At 41.9% G+C, this 25,001-nt stretch overlaps 1 protein-coding gene across 3 annotated transcripts in view; it reads right to left on the reverse strand.

Moving 5' to 3' along the window:
* Positions 1-25,001, reverse strand: part of LOC126404819 (RNA binding protein fox-1 homolog 3-like) — a 457,207-nt gene that overhangs the window by 204,096 nt on the left and 228,110 nt on the right. For all 3 annotated transcript variants that reach the window (XM_050068158.1, XM_050068155.1, XM_050068156.1), the window contains exon 5: positions 4,062-4,155. In XM_050068158.1, coding sequence (XP_049924115.1) covers positions 4,062-4,083 — 22 coding nt within the window. In that variant the 5' untranslated portion in view covers positions 4,084-4,155. The remainder of the gene's footprint in view (positions 1-4,061; positions 4,156-25,001) is intronic.

The following is a 25,001-nucleotide window of genomic DNA, read 5'->3' on the forward strand; positions in this document are numbered from 1 at the left end:
CTATTTCCCATAACAGCAGAGGATTTTTAAGGGAAACACAGAAACAATATGACACTGTCAAAACCAGTTTGAAACTCACATTTGGTGTTAAATATTTTGAAGTGTTGCTATCACTGAAATCTGGGCAAAGATTTTCTTACAGTGGCGCTTCCCAGAGTAGTATATAATATCCCTCTCTGACTATTTACCATTAAAGCAGACGGTTTACTTTTTCCAGGAGGAACTGTATGACTCTATCAAGTTAAACTCAATTTTAATGTTTTTTCTTAGTGTTGTGGGAAGATATTTGGTGCTTTAAGTTCTCTTATCATTATTAAAATCTGAGCAAAGCTTTGCTAACAAGTGCTTCCCAGAGCAGTATATAATATCTCTATCCATTACCTTGTCTGACTAGTGGAGCTTCCTAAGGTCTTCAGAGTGTATATATATATTCATATATTCATAACCAAGTCTAGTGTCACAGGATCTGAAACAATTTATGGCACAAGAAAAAGAAAAAAAAAGAAAAAAAAAGGAAGACGTGATTGAAAACACTCGCCTATGAACCCAGCCAGTGTAAAGATATATAAAAAGGATCATGGCCTGAAGTGCGATGACAACATGAAGTCACTCCTGTGCGACACTCTAAGCGAGTAAGCGAGCCTCTCCGTCTGAGCGAGTGTGCTCCTGGATTGTATTTATGTCTGTGACACTGTCTGTGTACACTCAGGAAAATATGCTACGCTGCTGTTGACCCTGTTGTACCCTCAGGCAACCCGGCAATTTGCAGACAAATACAGACCTTTACTTCAGCCCCAGAGCCTCTAACGTACATCCTTATCCATATTCCAGCTCTGCTCTGCGGCTTGTCAAGGCGTTATGGGCCCTGAATTAGCCTCCCATTACAGCAAGGCTCCAGCTCCCCCTAAAGTTAACCATAACTGACCATTTGGCGTGGCTTCATTATAAAGCCATGCATGTAAAATCAAGTCATGGTCCCCGGCCGTCACATCCAATTTCAAAATACAATCCCCAAACCCCACCCCCCAGTATCTCCATCTTTCTCTCTTACTTAAATTCAACCTTCTCCTTGTTTCATAAAATATGATCTGATTAAAATAGATTACACACCTTGTTAGCAGAGCGTTTCATATTTGATACAGTGGTGCTTTAAGACGGGCAACCTCCTTCATGATTCAAAGCGATTGTGGCCTTGTTCTCTGGCCTATTTGTTTAATAAGCTCTGCTACATCAGTGGGCCTTTTAAGTGAACACACTCCCCTGCAGCAAAGGCAAAGATCAATACCCACACCTGTTAAAAAAAAATACTTAAACAAAAAAAAAAAAAACAACCCAGGAATCACGGCCAAGGATTTTCTCCTTCTAAGGAATAAGAGGCGAGATAATCAGCAACAATCCTACTGTATGAGAGGAAATCCAAAACAGGAAGCGGCTTTTATGTGCTGACCTGTAGGGAGAGCCACAGGTCAGCTGTGAAATATTCAGCACCGATTAGCCCAACGCAGCTTAAACTAAAGCTTTTCCAATGTCTCGATCATGAGAGACCACGTTATGCAAATAGGATATTATAAACAGAAAGAAGAAAGGCAGAGTCTTTGAGGGTAAATGAATTCATTATAATCCTCACCTCATCTGCTGACTGATGGAAGACTTCTCGTGTAATCGCTTATGGGGGGAAAACCTTCTACTGCACTGAGGGAGCTCAGATGTGCGAATAATACCGGGTCATATCGCCTTAAAATGAAAATAATACTCCCCCATTTACCATGAACAAAGTGCATGTAAGAGGGTAAAATGTAATACTGTGCTTGAGGAATGTAATTATCATTTAGCGAGTCCGTGAGCTGTGTTTGACAGGGCCTGAACTGCGTGAAAAACTCATTTTCATTTTTCTTATTATATCATGATTATATAAACATTCTTAACCAGTGGCCACAGCAGCAGCAAATTATTGCAAATTAGCCCCATATTGCCAGTTTTTAGCAGAGGCAAATGAACAAGCACTAGAACTCCAGTGTTTATTCCATAAATCAGCCAAATGCTGCACCTGTTGAGAATGTAAATAGCTAAGGCTATTTGATTAAACTCTTACATCAAAACATTTGAAGAGCTCTTTCTCTCTTTTTTCCCCCCCTTTTATTTTTGTTGTTTATCCTCCTGTTTTCTTCTCAGCGTTAAGTTCGTTCTCTCCTCCTACACCCACTGCAAGTGGAATTTCAATGGGTGGTGACGGGGGAGACATAACACCCACCAGCTATACGTGGGGGCACGGGAGGTCCATCATTACCAAGCCACAGTGGTGATCACGGCAATAATATAGAACTATAACCGAGCAATTAGACTAATGGAAAACGTCCCTATTTCTCCCGGTGTGCTGCAGCTAGATGCGCCGCGTGCCCCGCGGGCCCCCCCTGGAGATGAGGCTGGAGATGTGAAGTGGAGAGGAGGTAATGGCGGAGGCCCATTGATCCTCACTGCCACCTGCTATATGGCTCCGCGGAGGATGGGCGGAGAGGCAGAGGACTCCATCTGGGGAGAGATCACGCCGGCTCCTGGGCTCTCAGGCATATGGATAAGAGTCTTTCTCTAGTCTTCCGCTACTTAACCAGCACACATTAGCACAATATGGCCGAATAGGGGAGAGTAAGGCGTGCATACATACAGGCTTTATTACAGTAAGGGTGCATCCACAGCGAGAGGGCGTGAAGCCGTTTCCTCAAACTCTGGAGCGCTTGGCTTCTCGTGTGAGTCCAGGTGTGGACAGAACCGCTCAAATAACCATACTGAAAATGTGAGTCTCACTTCCAAATGAACCGCACATGGGAGTGGAGATGAAATACAGAACATCTACAGAAAGCAGTCGCAAAGCAGAATGTCCTTCCAAGAAAAACAAAAGCATCGGTTCTTCATATGGCCAAAACCAACTTATAATTATGTTTACTTGACAAAAGACCTCTAGCAGCCGAGTGTTTTATGACCTCTTGCTGTCAGGAGCAAAGGCTGGAGTAGCGTGACTTTGGATTGGTGGATGGCTGAATCCACTTTGAAAAGGAACTTTTCACTGCCCTGCTTGGCTGAGGGTTTCAAGTGCGTTGCACCCAATATAAATGCTGGGTATATGCTCTGTTGCACCTGAAAATGCACCCAACAGTGACATCACACTGCACTGACACATCCTGAAGTACACCCCTACATCACTGCAGCATGGTGAGAAGTTAATCACTAGAAGTCAGCAAAAACAAGAGTTACTCTTCTGTATAAGACAACCATTTGCCGCCTGTTTACTACTAAGAGCAAACATGGGTTTGGTTTAAACCTTAAAGTAGTTTTAACCCAAACTATGGCCTTTCCATAACCCTAAATAAGTTATTTTTATGGCTAAACCTAAACATACTTTAGTGATGGCATGTTGAAAATCAGAATAAGCTAATAAGAATAATTTTGTAAGTTTTGGAAGTCATTAATAAATGATGAGGCATCAGATCAGAACACTTCAGGCAAATAAAGATGACGTATTTAATAGACTTAACGTCCAAAACATATGGAATGATGAGCAGAAGGAAATGGATGTGAACGTCACTGAAGATATGAAATGCGCAGACAATTTCACAACATTCACAGTCCAAAAATCAGTATTTCTCTTCAAAATGCAGTAGATAAAATACCTCAAGAAAGATGGATTTTAATGTGGGTATTGACAGTTCTCTTTTACACTCAAATATCAATATGAACTCTGCCAAAACTGGGTGAGTACTTGTTGGGTAATCACTGGTTTCTTTTTTGGGATTGTCAAAATGAAAAAATCATGCTGGCAGCAATGGAAATGTTGAATTTCACATGGATGATGCACCAATATAAGTTTTGAGTAAAATTAAGGAAAATTTGAGCCATGCAGTTGCAGATAATGCTCCTAAAATAAAATGAAACTTCTCTACCATAGCTCAGTTTAAAGAAAGCAAGCCTAGAGTATGGGTAGTTGTTACTTATGACACAGACAGACAAGACCTACAGTGCAAAACACACGGACATGAGAGGCTAAAGGAGTATGGTGAGACACTGACCTGCCCAGCTGGGGGTCTCCATGTACAGGTAAAGCCGGTCGGGCTGAAGCTGAGTCACTCGACTAGCTGCTGCTGCCACAGGTGCTGACGAACACTGCAGAAAGAGAAAGAAATTAGCTCCTGTTAAAATACTGACGGCAGAGAGAGGTGAAGTGTGTGTGTTTGTGAATGAGTTAATTATGCAGTTGATAAAGTAAAAACTGTTAGATCGTTTAAACCACTGACATAAATCACTAAATACATTTACTAAAGAACAACTTGAGGATACAGTCTTTGTGCTCCCATTTCATGCTACTTTACACTTGTACTCCACCACATTTAGAGGGAAATATTGTACTTCTGTCTGTCACATATTCGTTACAAGCAAACATGGAGATGGCTGACCTAGGATAGCGAAGGAATGGCCCACCTCAGTCTGTCTTGCTCTGCCTCTGATTGGCTTACCCTGACAATCTTACCCTAACCCTAACCAATCCCACTCCTCTTGCCTGGACCTAACCAATACAAACAACGAAAGCGATGAGTGCTAGCCAATCATAGGGAGCATAGGATAGGTCATTCCTTCGCTATCCTATAGGATTTGCAAATCTGCAAGCCAGAATGGCAGCGGCTAGCAGTGCGAGCCACACTAATGTTGCTAACAACACTAATAATGACAGTGAGCTACCACTGTGTAGCAGAACAGAAAGTTCAGATCAGCTTAAAGGAATAGTGCACCCATAAATGAAAATTCAGCCATTATCTACTCACCCATATGCCGAGGGAGGCTCAGGTGAAGTTTTAGAGTCCTCACATCCCTTGCGGAGATCCCAGGGGAGAGTGGGTAGCAGCACAACTCCACCTAATGCAGGCTGACGGCGCCCCAGATTAAAACGTCCAAAAAACACAAAATTGAAACCACAAAGTATCTCCATTCTGCTCGTCCGTAGTGATCCAAGTGTCCTGAAGCCCCAACATAAAAAGTTGTTTGGAAACACGTCATTTAAACTCTGTTTTTAGCCTCATTGTAACCCGTTCATGTGTGTGCACTTGCGCGAGACATGGGCACCGCCTTCATGTGTGTTCACATGCTTTCGCTAGTCTCGCGCACAAGTGCGTGCACACATGACCACAGTGTACAGAGAGGCAGTTAGAGCTACAGGCTACAATGAGGCTAAAAACAGAGTTCAAATGACGTGTTTCCAAACAACTTTTTATGTTGGGGCTTCAGGACACTTGGATCACTACGGACGAGCAGTATGGAGATACTTTGTGGTTTCAATTATGTGTTTTTTTGGACATTTGAATCTGGGGCACCATCAGCCTCCATTAGGTGGAGTTGTGTTGCTACCCCCTCTCCCCTGGGATCTCCGCAAAGGATGTGAGGACTCTAAAACTTCATCTGAGCCTCCCTCGGCATATGGGTGAGTAGATAATGGCTGAATTTTCATTTTTGGGTGCACTATCCCTTTAAGTAGGCTTGTATTGTTTGTCTGAATTACTCTGCAATTTTTTAGTCGATTGGCATGTGTGGGCACTCTATAAAGGCAGGTAGTTGTCATCCAAGCTCTCCCTCTCTGAAGCCGAATTCACACCCCACTTCCAGTTCGCCGAACTTCCGCAGTTGTTGCAGGTAAGAGAGTGGTTTCTGCATTGTTTGTGCCATAGTTTATCTTTTGTTTTATCCTGTGGCTTATATTGCTGACTTATGGCTTTGTAGATTGTCCTGGCTTGGCTCCCCACCCCTCCTTCAGGAGTGACTCTGATGCGTATCTCTGTCAGTAGGTTTACCTGTTTCTTGCGCCGTAACTTCAGCATGTAGCATGTAGTCACTAAATAAGTGCTTTGCTTTAGGTAATGGCGGTTAGCTGAAGGAGCACCACAGGCTCCTTCCTTTTTGTATTGTTTTTCTTGTGATTAATAACCTTTAAATAATGTTAATAAAGAATTACTGTTGAACAGAACCATGTCTTCTGCCTCATAGTATAACAAACCTGAGTGCCTTCTGAGTTATTTGTCTTAAGTAATAAGTCCTTCGGTGAAATTCCTAAGGTGGCATTGTCGGCTCCTGTTGTTCACACTAGTTGGTGCCCTTAAGAATACCTCAACCCCACCACAATTGCAAACTGGAGGGTGGGCGTTACATTACCTTAACCACGCCATCTGGCCCTGTGGACTGCACATTGTTCAGAGGGCTCATATTTCTGAAGCTAGAAAATAAACCATGTGCAGAAAGCCCATTTCTTCCAACAGCCAGGTATCCTGAATACAAATAGTGCTCCAAAGGGCCTTTTCTATGAAAATAAGCTACACACACTCTCAAACAGAGGCACATGGCTAATTATTATGCATTATTATGGGATACCGGGGTTTCCAACAAATGGCATTCAGTCCAATAAGACATTTTACAGACCACTGGTGCTTCCGAATTATGAGCTATCAGAACAATGACATGGCATCGTTGCTGTGGATCTGGACGGCCTTATCAATGTTAACCGCCTTATAAGCGCAGTGCAGAGCGGCAGTTATTAGCTAGCCAGTGGGACATGAAGGGAGGGACTCATATGCACTAACATGCATCTGCAGCCAGGTACAAAAACAAAGAACAGAGAAACTGTGATTACAACACACAGAGGGAGTATGACTTCATTCTCTGCTCTAGAACACCATTACTCCACTATATCATTACATAGAAAATAGTGGTTTGCTGATATATTAATGTTCAAAATCACATATATGGAACCTGTTTAGTACTTTTATATTGGGTAATTTGCTAAGTTTACCACCCGAAACCATGTTTGCTGTCCGGGTATTGAAATGTGTTTGAATAGTGTTCCCCTACTGTCAACGCGTAGCGCCCCCGATGATGGCTAGGGTCAGGGTGTAGGGTTTGGTTAAGGTTTAGGTAGGGGGACACATATCGACAGGGAAACAGCAACACTGACAAAGAAAAGAAGTGATATAAAAAGAAGCAAAAAAGGAGTAAACACTGGCACGGCTTTCCACCACTGGAGATAACTCTTCGTGAGTAAAGAGATGAGGTTTGCTGAACTTGGAATATTTCTTTTTGACTGGTGAGGGACATCTAATGTTAGCTATTTAACAAAACTTACCTTTAATGCAACTCATGACAATATAAACAGTACCAAAAAACATCCCAAATGGCGTCGATATATGGTTCTGATGTGGCTGTTTTCTTGCGACTGTAGTCTTGCTAAAACTGAGCAAAACAAGCTATAATGTAAACTATAGGCTGACACCACACATGGAGATTATAGACTGGCTCTAAGCATTTTAGCAGTTTGGTCGAATTTTGCATGTTTTTGTCGTGCTGTTAATTATGGTATTGATGTGAAATGTTGCCCCCTGTTAGTCTGGATCATGTGACCAGGCTTTACATGTTGTAGCTTTAAGGCATGTATCCAAACACTTCTTCTGCTGCTGTTTATGATTTGTCAAAATGTAAATGGTATCTCTCTGAATTTAGTGATGTAAGAAGTAATGATGGTGGGACTTTTCGCAATAATGTTTGGTACATCAGGTTTTATTTAATTGTCAACCAATTTAGACAGGTGTTACCGCACATAAGTTAAAAAAAAATATCTGGCAGTGATTTTATTATATCGGTCAGAGTGACTAATTGAGTGTATGATTGGGTCTGAATGTGCATTTCCATCAATGTCCACAAACATTTAATCTTGTGAGCGAACATCACAGCCCACATATATGTGTGTCTGCCCATACATGCCCATACAGCAGCATGTTTCTGCCTCAGTGTGTGACTGTTCTCATATAGCGGCTGCTTTTCTGCTGACTTGTGTATCTTCGCAGGCCTCAGGTTGGCTGTTGCCCAGAAGCCCAGCCGGTGAACCGCAGAGAAAGCGCATTGATTTCATCCCAGCAGAAATCTCTTCTCCCGGTACCCGCCTTCCTACCCCGCCCCACACCTGATTAAGCATTTGCAGGGATCCATGCCAACACAATTTGTCATTTATCAAAAGTAATTAAAAGCAATTTCTTTTCTCTTGTTGATTGGGAATTGACTAATTGTTGAGTCTGTGAAAACGGGGGAATAAATAAAACAGGGAAGGATGAATTTTACATAAACTCAGAGGAAAACATAAATGCTGTAAAATGAGGGCCAGACATCTGGCTCTGTGATTTCTCTCTACATGATTATGACTGCACAACCGAAACAGTTGTTTAGCACATTCTGATATACAACCCATAGGCAGTAAATAATATATTAGAAACAGCGTATTGACTAGCAGACTTAAAAGGCTGTTTTCACTTCATGTTGTGTGAACACAAGAGTGGGAGGAAAATACAAACACTGGTTGGTTACTTGTTAACAGAAAATGAAAAACGCTGCTCCCACTTGTGCCAAAGGAGATATTTGAGCCGGTAAATACCAACGTTTCAGTCTGAGAGGAAAAACAACAGGATAGAAGGTACAGAGAAAAGAGGGAGAGGAGCTGAAGCCATCCTACTGCAGAGATTACAGTACGTCTACCCAATGAAACCAAGCAATACCGTTTCAACATTATCGGTAACAACCTCTGAATGCACCATTACCTTCTATAAGGGCAGAATGAAATGTCAGAATTGATTCGAGAGGGGAGGGTTGAGATATAAGTGGGCAACTAAGGTGGCCATTTTGTTTCAGTGGCCCTTTATTTGGTGTCCCTGGATCATTAGCAGACAGCAAAAAAGAGCTGGAAGAACATGAAGGAGGTGTGGGCGGCCATCACGCGTGTCTCCGGTGACAGCATGTGAAATGAAAACAGAAAAAGAAACCACACACACAAAAAGGCAGGAATCAAAGAAAAAAAAAAAGAAGAGGCACGCAGAAACGCCAGAGGAGTCGTTTAAATTTCCCACCACTTTGTAAATAACTTTAGCTGCACAAATACCTGGCTTTGCTCTGAGCGCATAAAAAAAATTTCCAGCCAACAATTTATTCTCTGCCAACAAATGGAGCCGTTGCTTCAATGAGACGATTTGAATATCCCTTTGAAGGCTGCAGATGGACAAGCAATACTATCATTGCCTGGGAACACAGAAATAATTGGGCAACAGTGGGAGAAGCCTACATTCACGTCTCTGCTGAGACAGAGCCCTGCTTGGAATATCTAATTGAACCTCTCACTCTCCTGCCTTTTGTTTACATTCCCATTCATCATAAAAAACTCAATTACTTATGTTCCCTAACATGTATGGTTATTAATGTTCTAATTATGCTTCTCCCCTCTAATCTTTCGCCTTGCAATTTGGGTGATATATGTCTGAACAACACGGCAAGTCCCCTGGAAGTGAAAGCTGAATTAGGAATCTATGTGCAATAACACACCTTCTCCTGGGAGCCATCTGACGAAGAGAGAAAGCTTGTCATAGTTTGTCTATACATGGGGATTTATTCCAGCTCAGCGAGCATGTGTTATTATATACTGTCTTTGTTCGACATGCATTTCGAAGCAGAAAGTTGACTAATCAGCTCTCACTAGCAACGGAACAGATGTAGCTGGGGAAGCTGACAAGAAAAAAACGGCCAAAAAACAAGGCAAACTACCTCTGGCCAGCTCTTCTTATTCTTCTTGTGAAAGGCTATAGGTATGACAGCTTTAGAGGTATGAAATAATGTCGGTGAGAGCCTTGAGGAGCCCCTGCAGAGAGGCTGAGAGGGTCCTGTACTGCCTCAAGCAATGAGTGTTCTTCAAGGCTTTTCCTCAGAGCACTTTTACAAGAGCACAAATTAGGTGTAAGGAATGCCTGTGTCGGCGGGCGCACCCAGCCAGCACACAGAGAAAAGAGGAAAAAAATAAAATAAAAAAAAGGGGCAGAAACTTGGATGACAGTGAAGAAACGGAGGGCGTCATAAAGTGCGGAAAATAAGCTCTCACTTTCAAACGTTTACGGCGGCTCAAATATCTGATGATACCTCTCATAGCTTTTAATCTTTAATGTGAAAAATTAATCATCCCATTCATTATTTTAATAGCTGTCATTTTTCTCTCCCCAAAGTGATGATTTATAACCATTAAGCCCTGCGTAGGCTTGTGTGAGAGGGATTTATCGTAATGTTTGCACCAGGTAGCCTCCAACCATATTTCATTACTCTGACAAGCCATTAAAATGCCCTGATGATTAAACAACAGCTCTGAGGTCAGTGTGTATGGCTGTTTCTTTACCCATGCAGGAGCGAGCGGCGCAGCCAAGCAGGCGGGGACCCGTAGCCTAACAAAGCCCTTTTCCCCCCGGTTCCCTCCAGACTGGAGATCGCAGTTATAGATCTCTATCTGTTGTGCTGTGCGAGGGCGACAGGGGCGGATGAGAATAATGTACATGCACAGAAGCTACAATGAAATAAAGTTAAGAATGGGGCTATTATGCCGTTTTTTCCCTCAGAGGTTTGACACCATGATAACTGTGCACTTAAAGGAAAAACTCTGCTCTCAGATACTCTTATATCCATCCATCTGTGGCATTCACTACTTTCCAGGAGTTATTTTGTGATCATGTATTGCCATTGATGCCTCTGGTCTACCCACTTGTCTCTTCCACTTCTATTTCACTTATTGATTTCCTACTGATCCTAACAGGCAGGGGCGTGTTAAGTACATCTGGGGGTAGAGGGGCAGCTCCATCACAGTCGGCCCCCAAAGACCCACCTCTAGTTTTTGGCTATTATATGATGGGCGGAAACATGTTGCTGAAGAGAGTACTATCTGTACAATGCTTTAAACATTTTGATTTAAGTCAGATCTTTGACAGGTCAAAGTTATTTTAAATGGAGACCAAACCCAAATATTAAAGACGCTGAAAGGCTCTATGGTGACAAGAATAAAAGATCTAGATAGGTAATATTTATCTATATTTAGGCCTGTGTATGGGTGCAGGGACACAACGAACTCAATACACAACAGCTATGTCTCAACTCAATACTGCATTCCACTTGTAAGGCTTAAAGTATGGAATGCATTCACACTAAAAGTGACTACATTCCCTACATTCAAACATGCCAGTATGCAAACTAAAAGTGCTTGACCTCTGAGTAGGATAGTGTACACTGATGTCCCACAGTGCTGTGCAAAAAAAGCAGATGATGATGAGACAGTTAAGCAATATCTTGGAAAATAAAAAAAGTATCATCACCAAATTGCCTCCTTTTCTGTGACGTTCCCTAGGCAGTGTCCAGGACAGCAATTAGGAATCATGGACAGGGGGACGAAGTATTCCAAATAGGGCCACTCATCCACAGCCACTCCAGCATCAGCAGCCATGCATAGACCTTTGCATGGACGCCCTTGGGCATTAGGCATTAGCCCCCCCACGACACCAGGCCTAGCAGTGTCATTACAAAATCAAGTTTGATTGACATCTGTGCAAAAAGTCTTCATATCTAAACAACAGAATACCCAATGACTCCTTAAAGGACATACTTGACAATGGGAGAGTACCAGCAACTAGCTCATGGTTGCAGTTTTAAATAGGTAATGTGAAACGCTCAAAGTGAAAGACACACCAAAATAATCTCATTGTTTGGCTTAAAGTAAGTTTGTTTGTTACGTAATTTTGTTTGTTATGTACGTATGCTACCTTCACTCTTTACACAATGACCCCTGACTGCCACTGCGTCCATTGTAATTACTACAGTCACTAGAGGTCCCACCTAACAAGAAACGTAAATAGGGATTGCAAGAAGCTGCCTGTATGGACAATCTACACAGCTGTTTTTTGGCAGAGGACAGTCTGAGGGGTGAGTACAATGACTTTTTTTGGTACTATGTACAAAACACTGTATGCTACCAGTGTGTAGTGTTAAACTGGGACACAGCTACCTTGTTTTACTGGTGCCATGCATTCTGATGAATTGAATTTCTGCCTCTTACACCCTAGAAATCTTGTATCACTGATAGCAAATTTGTGTTGCCCAGGACTGTGAAGGCATGACTGACCCTACTCTTCCTCTGAGTGGCTCCTTGCCTTCGTGGGTTGCGTTGGGTCGAGGCGTGAGGAGTAAGATTGAACAGGGTTAGGGTAAGAATGTCAGGGTAAGCCAATCAGAGGCAAAGTAAGGCAGGGTAGGGCAGGTTATGCCTTTGCTATCCTGGGAAATGCAAATTCACTAGCTTTTCAGTGTCCGTGTAACATGCCAGTTGTAGAAAGAAGGCCTTTAACTGTTTCATTCTGAGGGACTGATACCAAACTTTGGTTTCACTTTGATGTTTTGGACAGTTGGAGTGAAAATTGTTCATTTTATCAAACCCACTGTTTTGTGCAGAAAGGTGACATTACTGCATTTGGCCAGTTATCTGATGGAATCAGGATCATACAGGAGACACAACAAACAAGGATGGCCAGAAACACAAGGCATATTGACAAACATTGTTTTAAATGTTGGCTTTTTATGTATGAAGGGGGATAGCTGGAATTTTGTGGGTTGGAATAGACAGATGTTGCTTGAGAAGTGGCAGGAGAAACAGCAGCCTGCAACACAAAATGGATTCCCACTCGATCCCAGCGGAGGACGCTGACTGAACAGCAGGCCGGGGAGCTGGGGGAGGATTTAACTCCCCTGCATGTATGTTCATGTCTAATGTCCTGAGTCCAATGGGCTGGATTGATCACCGATGCCACATCTGACAGTGACTGACAGCGCCTGTAATTGCTATGTTTGCTTTGGGAGAAGAGCAAACTGCCATGGTGGGACCATGTGGAGGCCTTTCCAATCACCTACAAGTCGGGGTATTACATCATAGTCCACAATGGTCAAGGTCTGCCTGAGTGTTGTGAGCTACTTGATGAGGGGATGTGATCAGTGCCATTTGTGGCATGATGGGAAAAAAAACACCTGCTATGATTCTCAATTATTGTCAACTGATATTCACCATTCAATCCAACATTTTTTTCATTACTCAATAATGTTCAAGTTCATTTATCAATATAGGATTTTCTCCCATGTTTCAAGAGAAATTAAAGAAAATAAAACTAAAGAAAGAGACAGAGAGACAGGAAGAAATAATTAATTTGGCCCTAAAGGCCCTTAGACAACGAGGGCGTCTTTTTTTTTTAGTGATTCATTTGCATGTCAGTATATATTTTAGAATTCTTGTTTGAGTACTTTCACACGGAATGATGACACTTTGCAGCAATAAAGAGACAACATTTATTTTCCATTAACATTAACCAATCACGTTGAGGAGAACGGACGTCACAGCAATGGCAGAATCATTGCTGGCATTTTTTTTTTCTGAATTGTTTTGATCATGAGTACTTTTACAAAGAATACAAATATTATGTGGCGAGAAAGTGATTTTTTTTTCCCCCTCCGAATAAGGTCAATTTTTCCAAGCTTTAGGGCAATAAAAATAAAGGCATCAACCAATTACTTTGAGCGGAGCAAACATCAACACAAGGGTGGACCCGTTGCCATCATTGTTGTTTTTGTAGTGAGCACTTTCACATAGAATGCAAATATCATGTGGTGAAAGCAACAATTTTTTAAAAAAAATTCTGAACAAGGTGAACTATTCTGAGCTTTCACGCCATGATCAAAGGCATCAACCAAATACGTTGTGTGGAATGGACATCACTACAATAGCAAATTTGCATTGCTGCAGGTGAGCATACTTTTGATGCAGGCAAGTATTTTGCATTTTCGTGTCATTTTTTTCATCACACTGCCAGTGTGTAAAGACTTCAATAGAGACATAGAACATTATGATGTATGATTACTGATGCATTAACATGTGTAAGTATATCTTACGTTGTCGCATATGGGTTCAGCTAATTTTAACTATTTCGCATGTTGTTGGACAGTTAAATCCAGAACAAGGCATCTTATTTTATAATCTGATATATTTTGTATGTAAAATCTTTATTTCTGAAGTAACTCGTAACAACAGCTGTCAGATGGATGTAGTGGAGTAAAAACGTACAATATTTCCCTCTGAAATGTAGTGTAGTAGAAATGTAAAAATAAAATGGAAATGCTTGAATACAGTTAAGTGCAAGTACCTCAAATTTGTACAAGTAGAGTACAAAAATAAATGCACTGAGTAACTTTCCATCACTGCCCGTGACGATGGGTTAAAGCATATTAAACAGCAGAGAGATATATTGGCAGAGAGATGGGATTTCAGCCTGTGCCAGATTCTAAAAACTCTGTGTTGTTAACATTTACAGCTCCTGTTCCTGAGGGAGAGAAGTGATCATCAGTAAAATCACTCTCATAGATTTGAAAGCCTCGACTGAAAATTGGGACATATACTATAGGCCATGATTTCTACAATTTTATTTCCTCTCACCACTGGTGCTTGGATCTACTGTGGATGAATGTTAGAACATCCTGTTTGGCTGCTTCTGCTCGCTACAGCGATCCAACAGTTGTCACTGCGACAGAACAAAGGCTGCAGAGGGAAATTTGCATTCTAATGTGTCTAACGTCTCGTGTTTGTTGTGTCCCCGATGAGAAGCACCAAAAAATAGTGCTAATTTGTAATAGATATCAAAATTCCCAGCATTAAAAAGTTAATTACCGCAGCAAATACAGCAGTGACAAATGGCAGATAATGCCATTTCTGCAGATGACTGTCGTTTCCGCCAACCAGAAAAATGATATTTAGTATCCAGCTGTACTTCTGGATGCAAGAGGAGGTGGAGGAGAAGGAGGAGGAGGAGGAGGAGGAGGGGAAAGGTACTTGTAATTCAGAATATTTTTTTTCTGCAACTTAGCAAGTTTTTCATCTATCAGCAAGGCACATTAAATCCCAGCTGGTCAGATGCTAGACTCCTGATGCTCGGCTTTAGACATGAAACAAACTACTGCTGAAATGAAAGCAGTTCTCAGAGCTGTGGAAATTCGACTCCTACAAGAGTCTATTAAAAATACATGTTCAAATGAATCTTGGTGGTGATGACAAGTTTTACCATATTCTTCTTGAACTTTTAATGTACTCAGCCGCGACTTCAAAGGGGGAAATTAAATATTAAGGCTATTATCTAAGCTGTTCCCAATATTATCCAAGCTTAGGTTATTTATATAGTACAGTAATAATTATGTTATATAAGCCAGTTTCCATTTTTGAGCCAACATAATGATCAAGAGGTGGCCGGTTTGTAGTTTTGCAACCTAAAATGAGTAACCTAATTTATATATTTGCTGCAGTAAACCCAACAAGATTATGTAGATTTATTATAGCAGTCCTAGGTGGATATTGTAAATGTAAATATATCTATAATTTATGACTGCGGGGAAATAGATCATTTTTAATACAGTGGATATGAGGAGCAGTACAACTTCTGGCAGAGGCCAGTGCATACTCAACATAATTTTGTGCATCTGTATAAAAACAACAACAACAACAAACAAAGAGTGAATTATTATCTGCTCTGATTGAGAAGAATCACAGTAAATCTGGTGCTTCCTAACCCGGATCACCACTGTTTACCCACCGGTGAGACAGTAAATACTCTGGCTGACATTTGAGGGAGGTTAGTGTGCTCAGAGAGCAAAGTGGAAGTGGAGGCTCAGATGAATTTGTCTGACAAATGCTCCTGGAGTATGTGTTGTCGACTGTGCTTCGGCGAGGCCCTGGACTGGGATTTGAGTCTGACTGAAGCCAAGCAAAGCATGCCAGATCACTAATTGCACAATTTAAAACCAAAGTCCCTGGCAGCTTGTCATTTGAAATGGAGAGAAGAGCCATTGCTTAATCAGTGAGCTCAACATAGATCTGCGAGGCTCTCCACTGAGGAACCCCAGACGTACGTGGTTGAAGCTCAGTGTCAACAGACAAAGCAAAGACAAAGTGACGGGCTGGCTGCTGCTGCTGCTGCTGTAAATGAAACGTTTTATGATCCGACGCATGCATGTGATTGGATGATTGAATCGCTGCACATCAACTGTTGGTGCACTGACAGGGATTTTATTTCCATTTAATTGTTCGTATATGAGCGGGCAACTGTTGCTCACAGTTGGTGGTGATGAAGTTCACAGCAGCTATGTGATGTCTCTTAAAGGCATCAAACAACTGTCTGGCCATTATGCAATTTAACTGCAGTTCTATTTTTTTACATTCATCTGGCAATCTGACACTTTTCTATAAAGTACTTTTTTTCTCGTACGATTCATATCCACATTAGGTTCAGAGACACTTTAACATGCGGAGCAAAAGAGCCAGGAATCAAACTACTAACCTTATCTTTAATGGCAAGCACACTCTTGAGCTACAGTGGCTAAATGACATCAAACATCAAACCATCACTGCATTAAATTGATTTAATAAAATTGAGGTGCTGATGGAGTGAAATGTTTGCAATTCAAAGTTGTCAAATACCAGTGCTTCGGCATCAGACACTGATGAAAAAAGCCATCCTTTCATGTCGGCATGATACCCGGCTGGGTGCCATTAGTGTGAAACAGCAACTGACAGTGTCAGGGGGAAACACTGCTGGACAACAACGTAAGTTGCTTAAACCTAACCATGTGCATGTGTTAGCTCAACATAACCACATGTGTTTGTTGTTGAGAGAAAAAATGTCAATTCACAGTGTTGTACCAACGTATATGTTTTTTTTGAAAGAGACTTTATGCAAACTGTACATTTCCTGCGAAAACCAAAGTGTATTTTGGAAAGACACAATGCATGTAACGGTCTGAAGTTGACATGGCGTCCCAGATCATCAACAACAGACACACCCAGGCTACCTTGCATGTCAAATGTCGATGTGGAAAGTCCACAACCAAGCTGCGATATGTAACGAGATTGGTGTGAAAATATGTTGATATTCCAATTTTTTTTTTTTTTTTACTCTTGAATAGGTGTTCATGTTGTTTATATGAATCATTTATAAAAGGTTAAGTTTTGTGTACAGTTGGAGCTGAAAAAAAAAAACTCATGCAATTAATGTTTGAAACAAGTTGTAAAAAAAAAAAAAAAATAATAATAGTAACAATGAGAGAATCCAGACTGGATCACGATATTACCAAAATTCCAGGTCCGGTGAGAAACTTGTTTTAGTTAAAGGAGACCTATTAAGCTATTTTTTAAGTTTCATACTTGTATTTTGGGTTTCTACTAGAACATGATTACATGCTTCAATATTTAAAAAAGACTTTATATTTCTCATATTGTCTGTGCTGAAACACCTGTATTCACCCTTTGTCTGAGATGCTCCAATTTCATGCCTGTCTCTTTAAGCCCCCCTCCCGAAAAAACCCAGTCCCCTCTGATTGGTCAGCATTTGTGGGTCTTCTTCTTCTTCTCTGCACCATTGTTGCATCCAGAGAAAAGGCTTTTAATAAAGTATAGCAGCACTTTATACCAAAAATCACCAATAAAAGCTTCAAAGAGACAACTGGACATGATCCAGCAGGAATATGATCTGAAGTCAGGGAGAAGTTAACATCACTGGCAACCCAGATTACACGTTTCCCTGATGTTAGCATGTAGCTACATATCCCAGTGTGATTGCAGTCGGGGGGAATGACTGTAAAAGAGTATAATGACCAGTGGTGGAATGGTGGTTGATATGGTGAGTGCATACTACTAGGTACAGGTTACAGAGGAGGAAGTGTACTCCTCCTGTACTCCCCTATGTATTCCAATGGCTCTCGTGGCTGATAGGTATACTGTAAACTGCCCCACATACCAGCATATACCCTTCACTATACCACTAATAACGACACTTTCTGCTAGGGATGTCCTGATCCAGCTTTTTCACTTCCGATCCGATACCAATATTACAGCCTTAAGTTTTGGCCGATACCGATACTGATCTGATCCAAGCACGTATTATACATATTCACTTATTTTGTTGTCAGTCATGTTAGAAAAGGTTTGATCAAGCGATATTACTCTAACAAGAACAACTTAATCGGGTTAGTTAGAATGACCCACAACAGATGGTATGGGAAACTGACCTGTTTATTGTTAACAGGGTTAAATAAACAAACTTTAAACTTGAACATTAACATTAAATTAAAAAAATATAGCTGGTTTGCTTTGGCCCCTTGATAAATAGAAAATAAATCAACACAAGAAATCTTTAAAATGTCTAACACTGAAATTAAAATAGCAGCAAGACTCCACACACTTGTGCTTTGGCCCCCTAACAAATAAAAAATAGATTAACACCACAAGACATTGTTGACATTTAACAAACAATGCAGCCTTTCCTTTTCAGTTATTTTTGTAGTGTCAGTGCCAGCCTGGTGCTGCTGTTTCCTGTGTGTCTGCATGCTGGCCTGGTGGATTGATAGTAAGTGCTGGAGCGGATCACTGGAATGGACTGCTTGAATCGTGGAGTGCTGGGCTGGCCAGAAAACCTGGATCAGACTCCACGAAAAACTGGATCGGAGTTCTTGGATCAGCATTTTTCCATGCAGTCCAATCTGATGCTGATGCATGTTTTTTGCTAATATCAGTGGCCGACATCCCTACTTTCTACCCTGAAAAATCACAGATGAGCTTCTAAGCCAGAATCCTCACAACCAGACATGCTCCTGCAATTAACAATACCGGCAACCCAGATAACATGCTTTCCTGATGTAAGCCTGTAGCTACACTTAGCAGTGCTACTTACAGCCAGGAATGACTGTAATGGAGTGTGGCAGCACTTTTTACTGTGAAAAATCACTAAGGAAAACTTCTATGTTCACGTTCCAACAGTGATGTGACCAAAAATCTGTAAGAAATTAACAACATCGGCAACCAAGATTACAAGTTTCCCTGATGTTAGCATGTAGCTACATGTAGCAGCATAGGCTACATGATGGTAACACTTGTAGTAACATGCCTGGAGCACATGAATATGTAAAGAAATCCATCATGAGCAGAACAATTGTAAACGGAGCGTTCAGAACGGCCTGAACCCTGAGGATTTCGCTTACAGGAAATACTTTAACAAAAGTTTACCTTATTATTTAAAACTCTGGCCACAATTAATATGAACAGCTGGCATTGTAATACTGTATACATGACAGAAAATAAGAAAAAGCGTTACAGGTTCCCTTTAAACGTGCAAAACAAAATCTCTTGATCTTCTCACTAACAGGCCGATGAGCTCTTCAGAGAGGAACCAGAATAAGAGAGACATCCTTCAGTCTTCATAATATATAATGAAATATATGTTTTACTGCTAGTACGATGTAACTCTACGGAGCATTAAATTCTCCATTTCCTGTTATAGCTATGTTACAGGTTCAGGTAATTCTCCACTGGCTATTGGGATGAGCTATAAACATTATTACTATTGAGGCCGGGTTGTATTTTGGTGAGAACATTAGCAAAGAGGCAACTTACTCATCGCCCCAGCGACATGAAATTGAAGTGGAGTTTTGTTTTTTTGTTACTTTTTGGCTCGGGCCTAACGAGAGAACACACACCAATGGGGAGAGGGAGAAAAGGGTGGGGCCAGAGACACAGACACAGACACAGACACACACAGACACACACACACACACACACATACACACACAGCTGCACAAAGTAAGAAAAAAGAGAAAAAGAAAATAAAAAACACTGCCCTGAAGTCAATTCCACACTCAAGCAACATCCGTCTCTGATCTGGGAGCGTTCTTGCAGCGGCGGCACAACAAGAGTGATGCGGCACTGAGGGCCATGAATTAAAAAGTCAATATGTAAAACCATAGAGGGATGCCATTTTGAAAAAGCGTTCCATCAATGGAAATCATATTAACATGATAAAGGGCAGATTGGGAGGCGAGGGCATTGATTCAGATGCCGCTCTGTGGCCCGCCATGTCCACCTCAAACATGTTAATGAATCGCGCTGCAGAAACAGAGGTGGGGTGGGGGGGGGGGTTCACATGAGGGGAGAGAAGTTGGCTTTAAAGCAACAGGAGGAGGTTTGGGAGCAGGTCAGTGGCGGCCTAGTGTGGTCTACCTCTGGGTGTCACATCAGTCGGTGTCTCAGCATCACTATTGGATTGAAGATGGCGTTACGAGGAGGATAGGATAGGTGGCTGACTTGCAGGGACTTTTTTTTTGGCAAGGAAGGAGTGGATCCAATTAGAATGAAGCCTGGGAGAGAAAGATGAAGTACTATAATGCCACCCAGAGACCCAGAGTGTGAGAGCACAGAGAGCAGAGGATTCACCCCCTGTTGACCATGACTACAGACACATAGCCTGGGGGAGGGAGCATCCAAGGCTTCGCACACACACACACAAACACACACACACACACACACACACNGCAGAGGATTCACCCCCTGTTGACCATGACTACAGACACATAGCCTGGGGGAGGGAGCATCCAAGGCTTCGCACACACACACACACAAACACACACACACACACACACACACACGCACACACACATACACGGAGATGGAGAGCGACAGAGAGAGAGAGAGAGAAAGAGAGAGAGTGACATGAAAGAAACAAGGCAGTGCTGCGAGGCCAAACAGATGAATTACTTATCAAAGACGCGCACAGCAGACCGGCTATGAGGCTGCAACACACAGACAGCTGGGGCATTATCAATTCACCTTCAATTAGCTGTCCTTGGCACTGCCTGCCAACGGGACCTGGAGTATCAGTACATTCACAACGCATAAACTCATTCAAAAAAAAAAAAAAAAAATGCGCCGAGGATCAGGTGGATTCTTTTGAGGAATTCAATTAAAACAGTGTTGAAATTAAAAAAAAAGAAAAAAGAAAAACACAGACACAATTTCTGGATGAAAGGCAAAAGGATTATTTTCAATGCCATAGGAGGCGACGACGAAACAGGGAGGGAGGAAGGAGGAGAAATAAAAAAAGAAAAAGAAAAAGCCCCTTCCTTGGAGTCTGATGGCACAGCACCTTTGTTAAATATGAACTAATTAACTGGAAAAATGAAAGTGTTTCATCTTCATTAGTATCAGACAATAGGACTATGAAACATAATTGAGAGTAGTTCCAGTTTAATAGAATGAACAGAAGTCATTTGGTATTGAAATGTGCAGGGTGATTTAGCCAAAAGAAAGTGTATTATTAGATTTAATAGAATACCTACACATGATCAATGCTCAGAGCACAGGTGGTAGTTTGTCTCTGGTTCTTCAAATGATTAGGCCAACAGAATAATGGCCGGCCGGATTCACGTTGCTCCTGCATTGATTACAAGGAGCAGCCCATTTTTCATGAAGTGGAGCTCCACACACCATTTATTAAGCCTTTACACATGTGACATAACAACTGGTGGGCGCATAATGCAGACTGGATTTGGTGCAATCAGGATGCAGTGGTGAGGCCTGCTGACAGTGTTGATGAATTGCACTAAGTGGCACGGACTACATGGCCAAAAGTATGTGGACATGAAAGCATTTCATCAAATGGGACTGTTGAGGGTGTCCTGGGTAGTTCGTGACTATAACAGCCTCCACTCTTTTTTTTTTTTTTTAAGATTATTTTTATGGGCTTTTTGCCTTTAATGGACAGGACGGTGAGAAATGGGGAGACAGCGAGAGAGTGGGTACTGACACGTAGCAAAGGGCCGCAAGCCGGAACCGAACCCGTGGCCGCTGCAGCGAGGCAATGCCTCTGTACATGGGGCGCCGGCACTTCCCACTACGCTACCGACGCCCCCACTCTTTTGGTTTTAAGCTTCCTATCAGGTGTTAAAACCTGGCTGCAGGGAGTTGCTCCCATTTAGCCACAAGAGCATTAGTCCCACCTCATCCCAAAGGTGCTGGATGCTAGGCTGGAATACCCACCAGGCAAAGTGGGCAACTGCCCTGGGGCGCCAGACCCCCAGTGGCCCCAAAAGTATCAGACTCACTTAAACAGACTCATTTAAAGAGAAAGGCACTATAACAGAGGTTCTTTGACAAAGGGTGAATACAAGTGTTCCAGCACAGACAGTATGTAGAAAACTGCAATTGTTGAATATAAAACCATGTAAACATGTTCAAGTACAAACCCAAAATACAAGTGTGAAATTGAAATTGAGCATAATAAATCCCCCTTAACAACTCAACATCTATCAATACCTGGCCTGGGCCAGGTCTTTCAGAGGGAGCTTGTGTAAAAGTTTTGTTTTTAGTTCCCTGATTATTTTTAATTCACACTGTGTACACTTTTGTATTTTTAAATAAAGTTTAGTTAGATTCAAAGTTAGATTTAAAGTTAGATTCAAACACAGAAAACTGTATTTGTTTAACAAGGAATTCAGAGGTGACAAAGTTATACAATGCACAAAGGGTGGGAGAGGGTGGATGGGTGGGGGCTTCAATAGAGGCTAGGTAGATTACTGCCCCAGGGCCCTCAAACAGGTGAATCCAGCTTTGGATGGATGGGGCTGAAGTCAGAGATCTGTGCAGGAGAGCCAAGTTATTTCACTCAACATTGTCATGTTGAAACCAGAAAGGACCTTTCTCAAACTGGTGCCACAAAGTTGGAAGCACATTATTGTCCAAGGTATCATTATATGCTGTAGAGTTCCCTTTATTGGAACTAAGGGACCCAAACCTTGAAAAACATCCCCAGACACCAGGATGTCTACATACTTATGACCATAAAGTGTACACCCCAAACATGCCATGCCCCCGACTTCACAGAAACTGTAGAGACTTTAAGTCATGCAGCATGTGACCCCCCCCAAAGAAAGGCGCGGTGCACAAAAGCAACACGGTCATTTTTAAAAAACATGAGCGCATCACAGAGCTCGGCCATATGAGACGGCTGTCTTGAGAAACAGTGGGTCTTTATCACTTCAAAGGCTGACATCCCTCCGGCGTCTCGGGGAAGCCGTGACTGGCACTCGTACAGCCCTCTTTCTGCTGCATTTGTCCAATCTTAGAAAGCCCAGAGTCAGGAAACACAAGGTCTTTTCAAAGTTAGTCAACAGGCCTTTGAAGCGCAGCCAACGGAGTCAGCAACCCAGCGACAAGGTGCCGAGCCATTATCATTCAATAGACAGCCGGGATTTTGCATATTTAACAGGAAATTTCACTTTGCTTTTTTGACACGGGGCATTATGCATCCTCTGTACATAAAATCCATCAGCACCTTGCCAATTTTGTTTGTGCTTTTCCCATTTCACTGGGGAAATGTGTTTCTCTTGCAATGCACACTACATTCAGAACATGCACTGGAATTAAATTATACGTCTGTTTGGACAAACAAATTGGACCACAGGTTCAAGGTAAACTGTTTCACTCATTTATTCATTTATTTTGTTAGCTTGTTTGTTTTAGTGCTGATATAAGCTTGTGTGTAGAAAAGCCTTAAATGTGACATTTGTTATCTTTGCTTGTTTGTGAAAGAACATAGAATGTGTAAGAAAGTTTAAGATTATATTTCATGCTGCAGCTGTGACAACAAAAACAAATTATAATAAAAATAAAGATCCATCCTAAAATGTCTTATTTGTATTTGACATATTGAGTTTGGTTGACAAACTGCCCAATTCATAAACTACCCAGATACTGATGATTACATTACGCCTCACTTGATATCAATGGCAAATATTTCCTGTGTTTCTACTGTACAGAGGGGTTGAAAGGCAATTTTGTTGTTTTTTACATGACATGCAGGGCCTCACAGGGCTGGGGAAAAAGGAGAAAGCATTCTGGGGCCCAGCTGTTGGGGGGTCAATGGAGGCCAGCAATAATTAAGTTCATCCTCTGAGTAATGATAGCTATATTCTATTTTGAACCAAGATATTCACCATCACAAACAACAAAAATAAAAAGTTTATTTACTATGGCTTTAGTAAAATGAAGCCTGTTTTATAATAAAAAACACCCTCTCTTTTTTGTATGCAACCATTTAAGGAAAAAAATGCAGGCAGCTGGCCACATGACCACATGAGAAATGTACTGATCTAACAAAGGCAACAAAATAATGCAATCACACAAAGCAACCAAAATGGATGGACCTGCACTTGTATAGCACTTTTCTAGTCTCTGATCACTTAAAGAGCTATTACACTACGAGTCACTTTCACTAATTCTCACACACACACTGGTGGCCGAAGCCACTACACAAGGTGCCACCTGCTATTCAGTTTGTTTGTTTTTTAAACACACTCACACGCCAATGGAACAGCCATCGGGAGCAATTTGGGGTTCAGTATCTTGCTCAAGGATGTGCATGCGGACTGGAGAAGTTTTGCCATTAGTCCTGTGGACTCAAACAGCTTTAGCTTGTTTCTAGACTAACTAAGTTTGCACTGATGTGTAACAGTAATAAGAAAAGTGTAGACAACACTGGACACAGAACATACAATGAATCAGAATACAAGCCACTGTTTCCACAGAGAGCTTTACCGCACATGCTCCTGGACATGTCCCAACACTTACAGTATGAGTTGGCTGACTATCCAGCTACATGTCATAGTCATATATGACTATTTCTGATTGAAAGAAAAGAGTTGGTGCCTCTCCTCTGGGATGTGATATGAAATGATTAAAGAAAGGCTTGAAATGCACTGAACACCACAGACTGATGGCGTCTAACAGCATCTGTTTTAGAGTGAAGAATCTCCTTTTATGAGCTATTCATTATTTTAAACTCTTCAGTATAAACCCAACAGCAAAATCCATCCACAAAACACACTGTTGGCATTTGTTATTTGGACTTTAGGGCACCATCTTGTCTCTGTGGTGTCTTCACGAGCTTTGGTGTCCCTCAGCAGTCTAACAGTTACATTAATAGCTGCGCTCTCACCCATTGGGATTTGCTCTGACGACCCAACTCGAGTGCATCCATTCCTAATGAGCGGCAGCCAGCGCCCGTCTTCTCCTGTGGGCCGTCAGCTGTCTGTCCCCTGGTGGAAGGAAGGAGGGAGAGGACCCAGTAACCCCACGGTCCCCCGGAAGGGCAACTTCATAGGACGGGGTCCCATGGCGAGCTGCTAATGATCCATATGATGGCCTGGGCCAGCCATTGTTTGGGCTACATTACCCAGAGAGGGACAAACAATCGTTCGCAGTGTCACTTGATAATGGC

This window comes from Epinephelus moara, chromosome 18 (assembly GCF_006386435.1).
Source record: "Epinephelus moara isolate mb chromosome 18, YSFRI_EMoa_1.0, whole genome shotgun sequence".
Lineage (NCBI taxonomy): Eukaryota > Metazoa > Chordata > Actinopteri > Perciformes > Serranidae > Epinephelus > Epinephelus moara.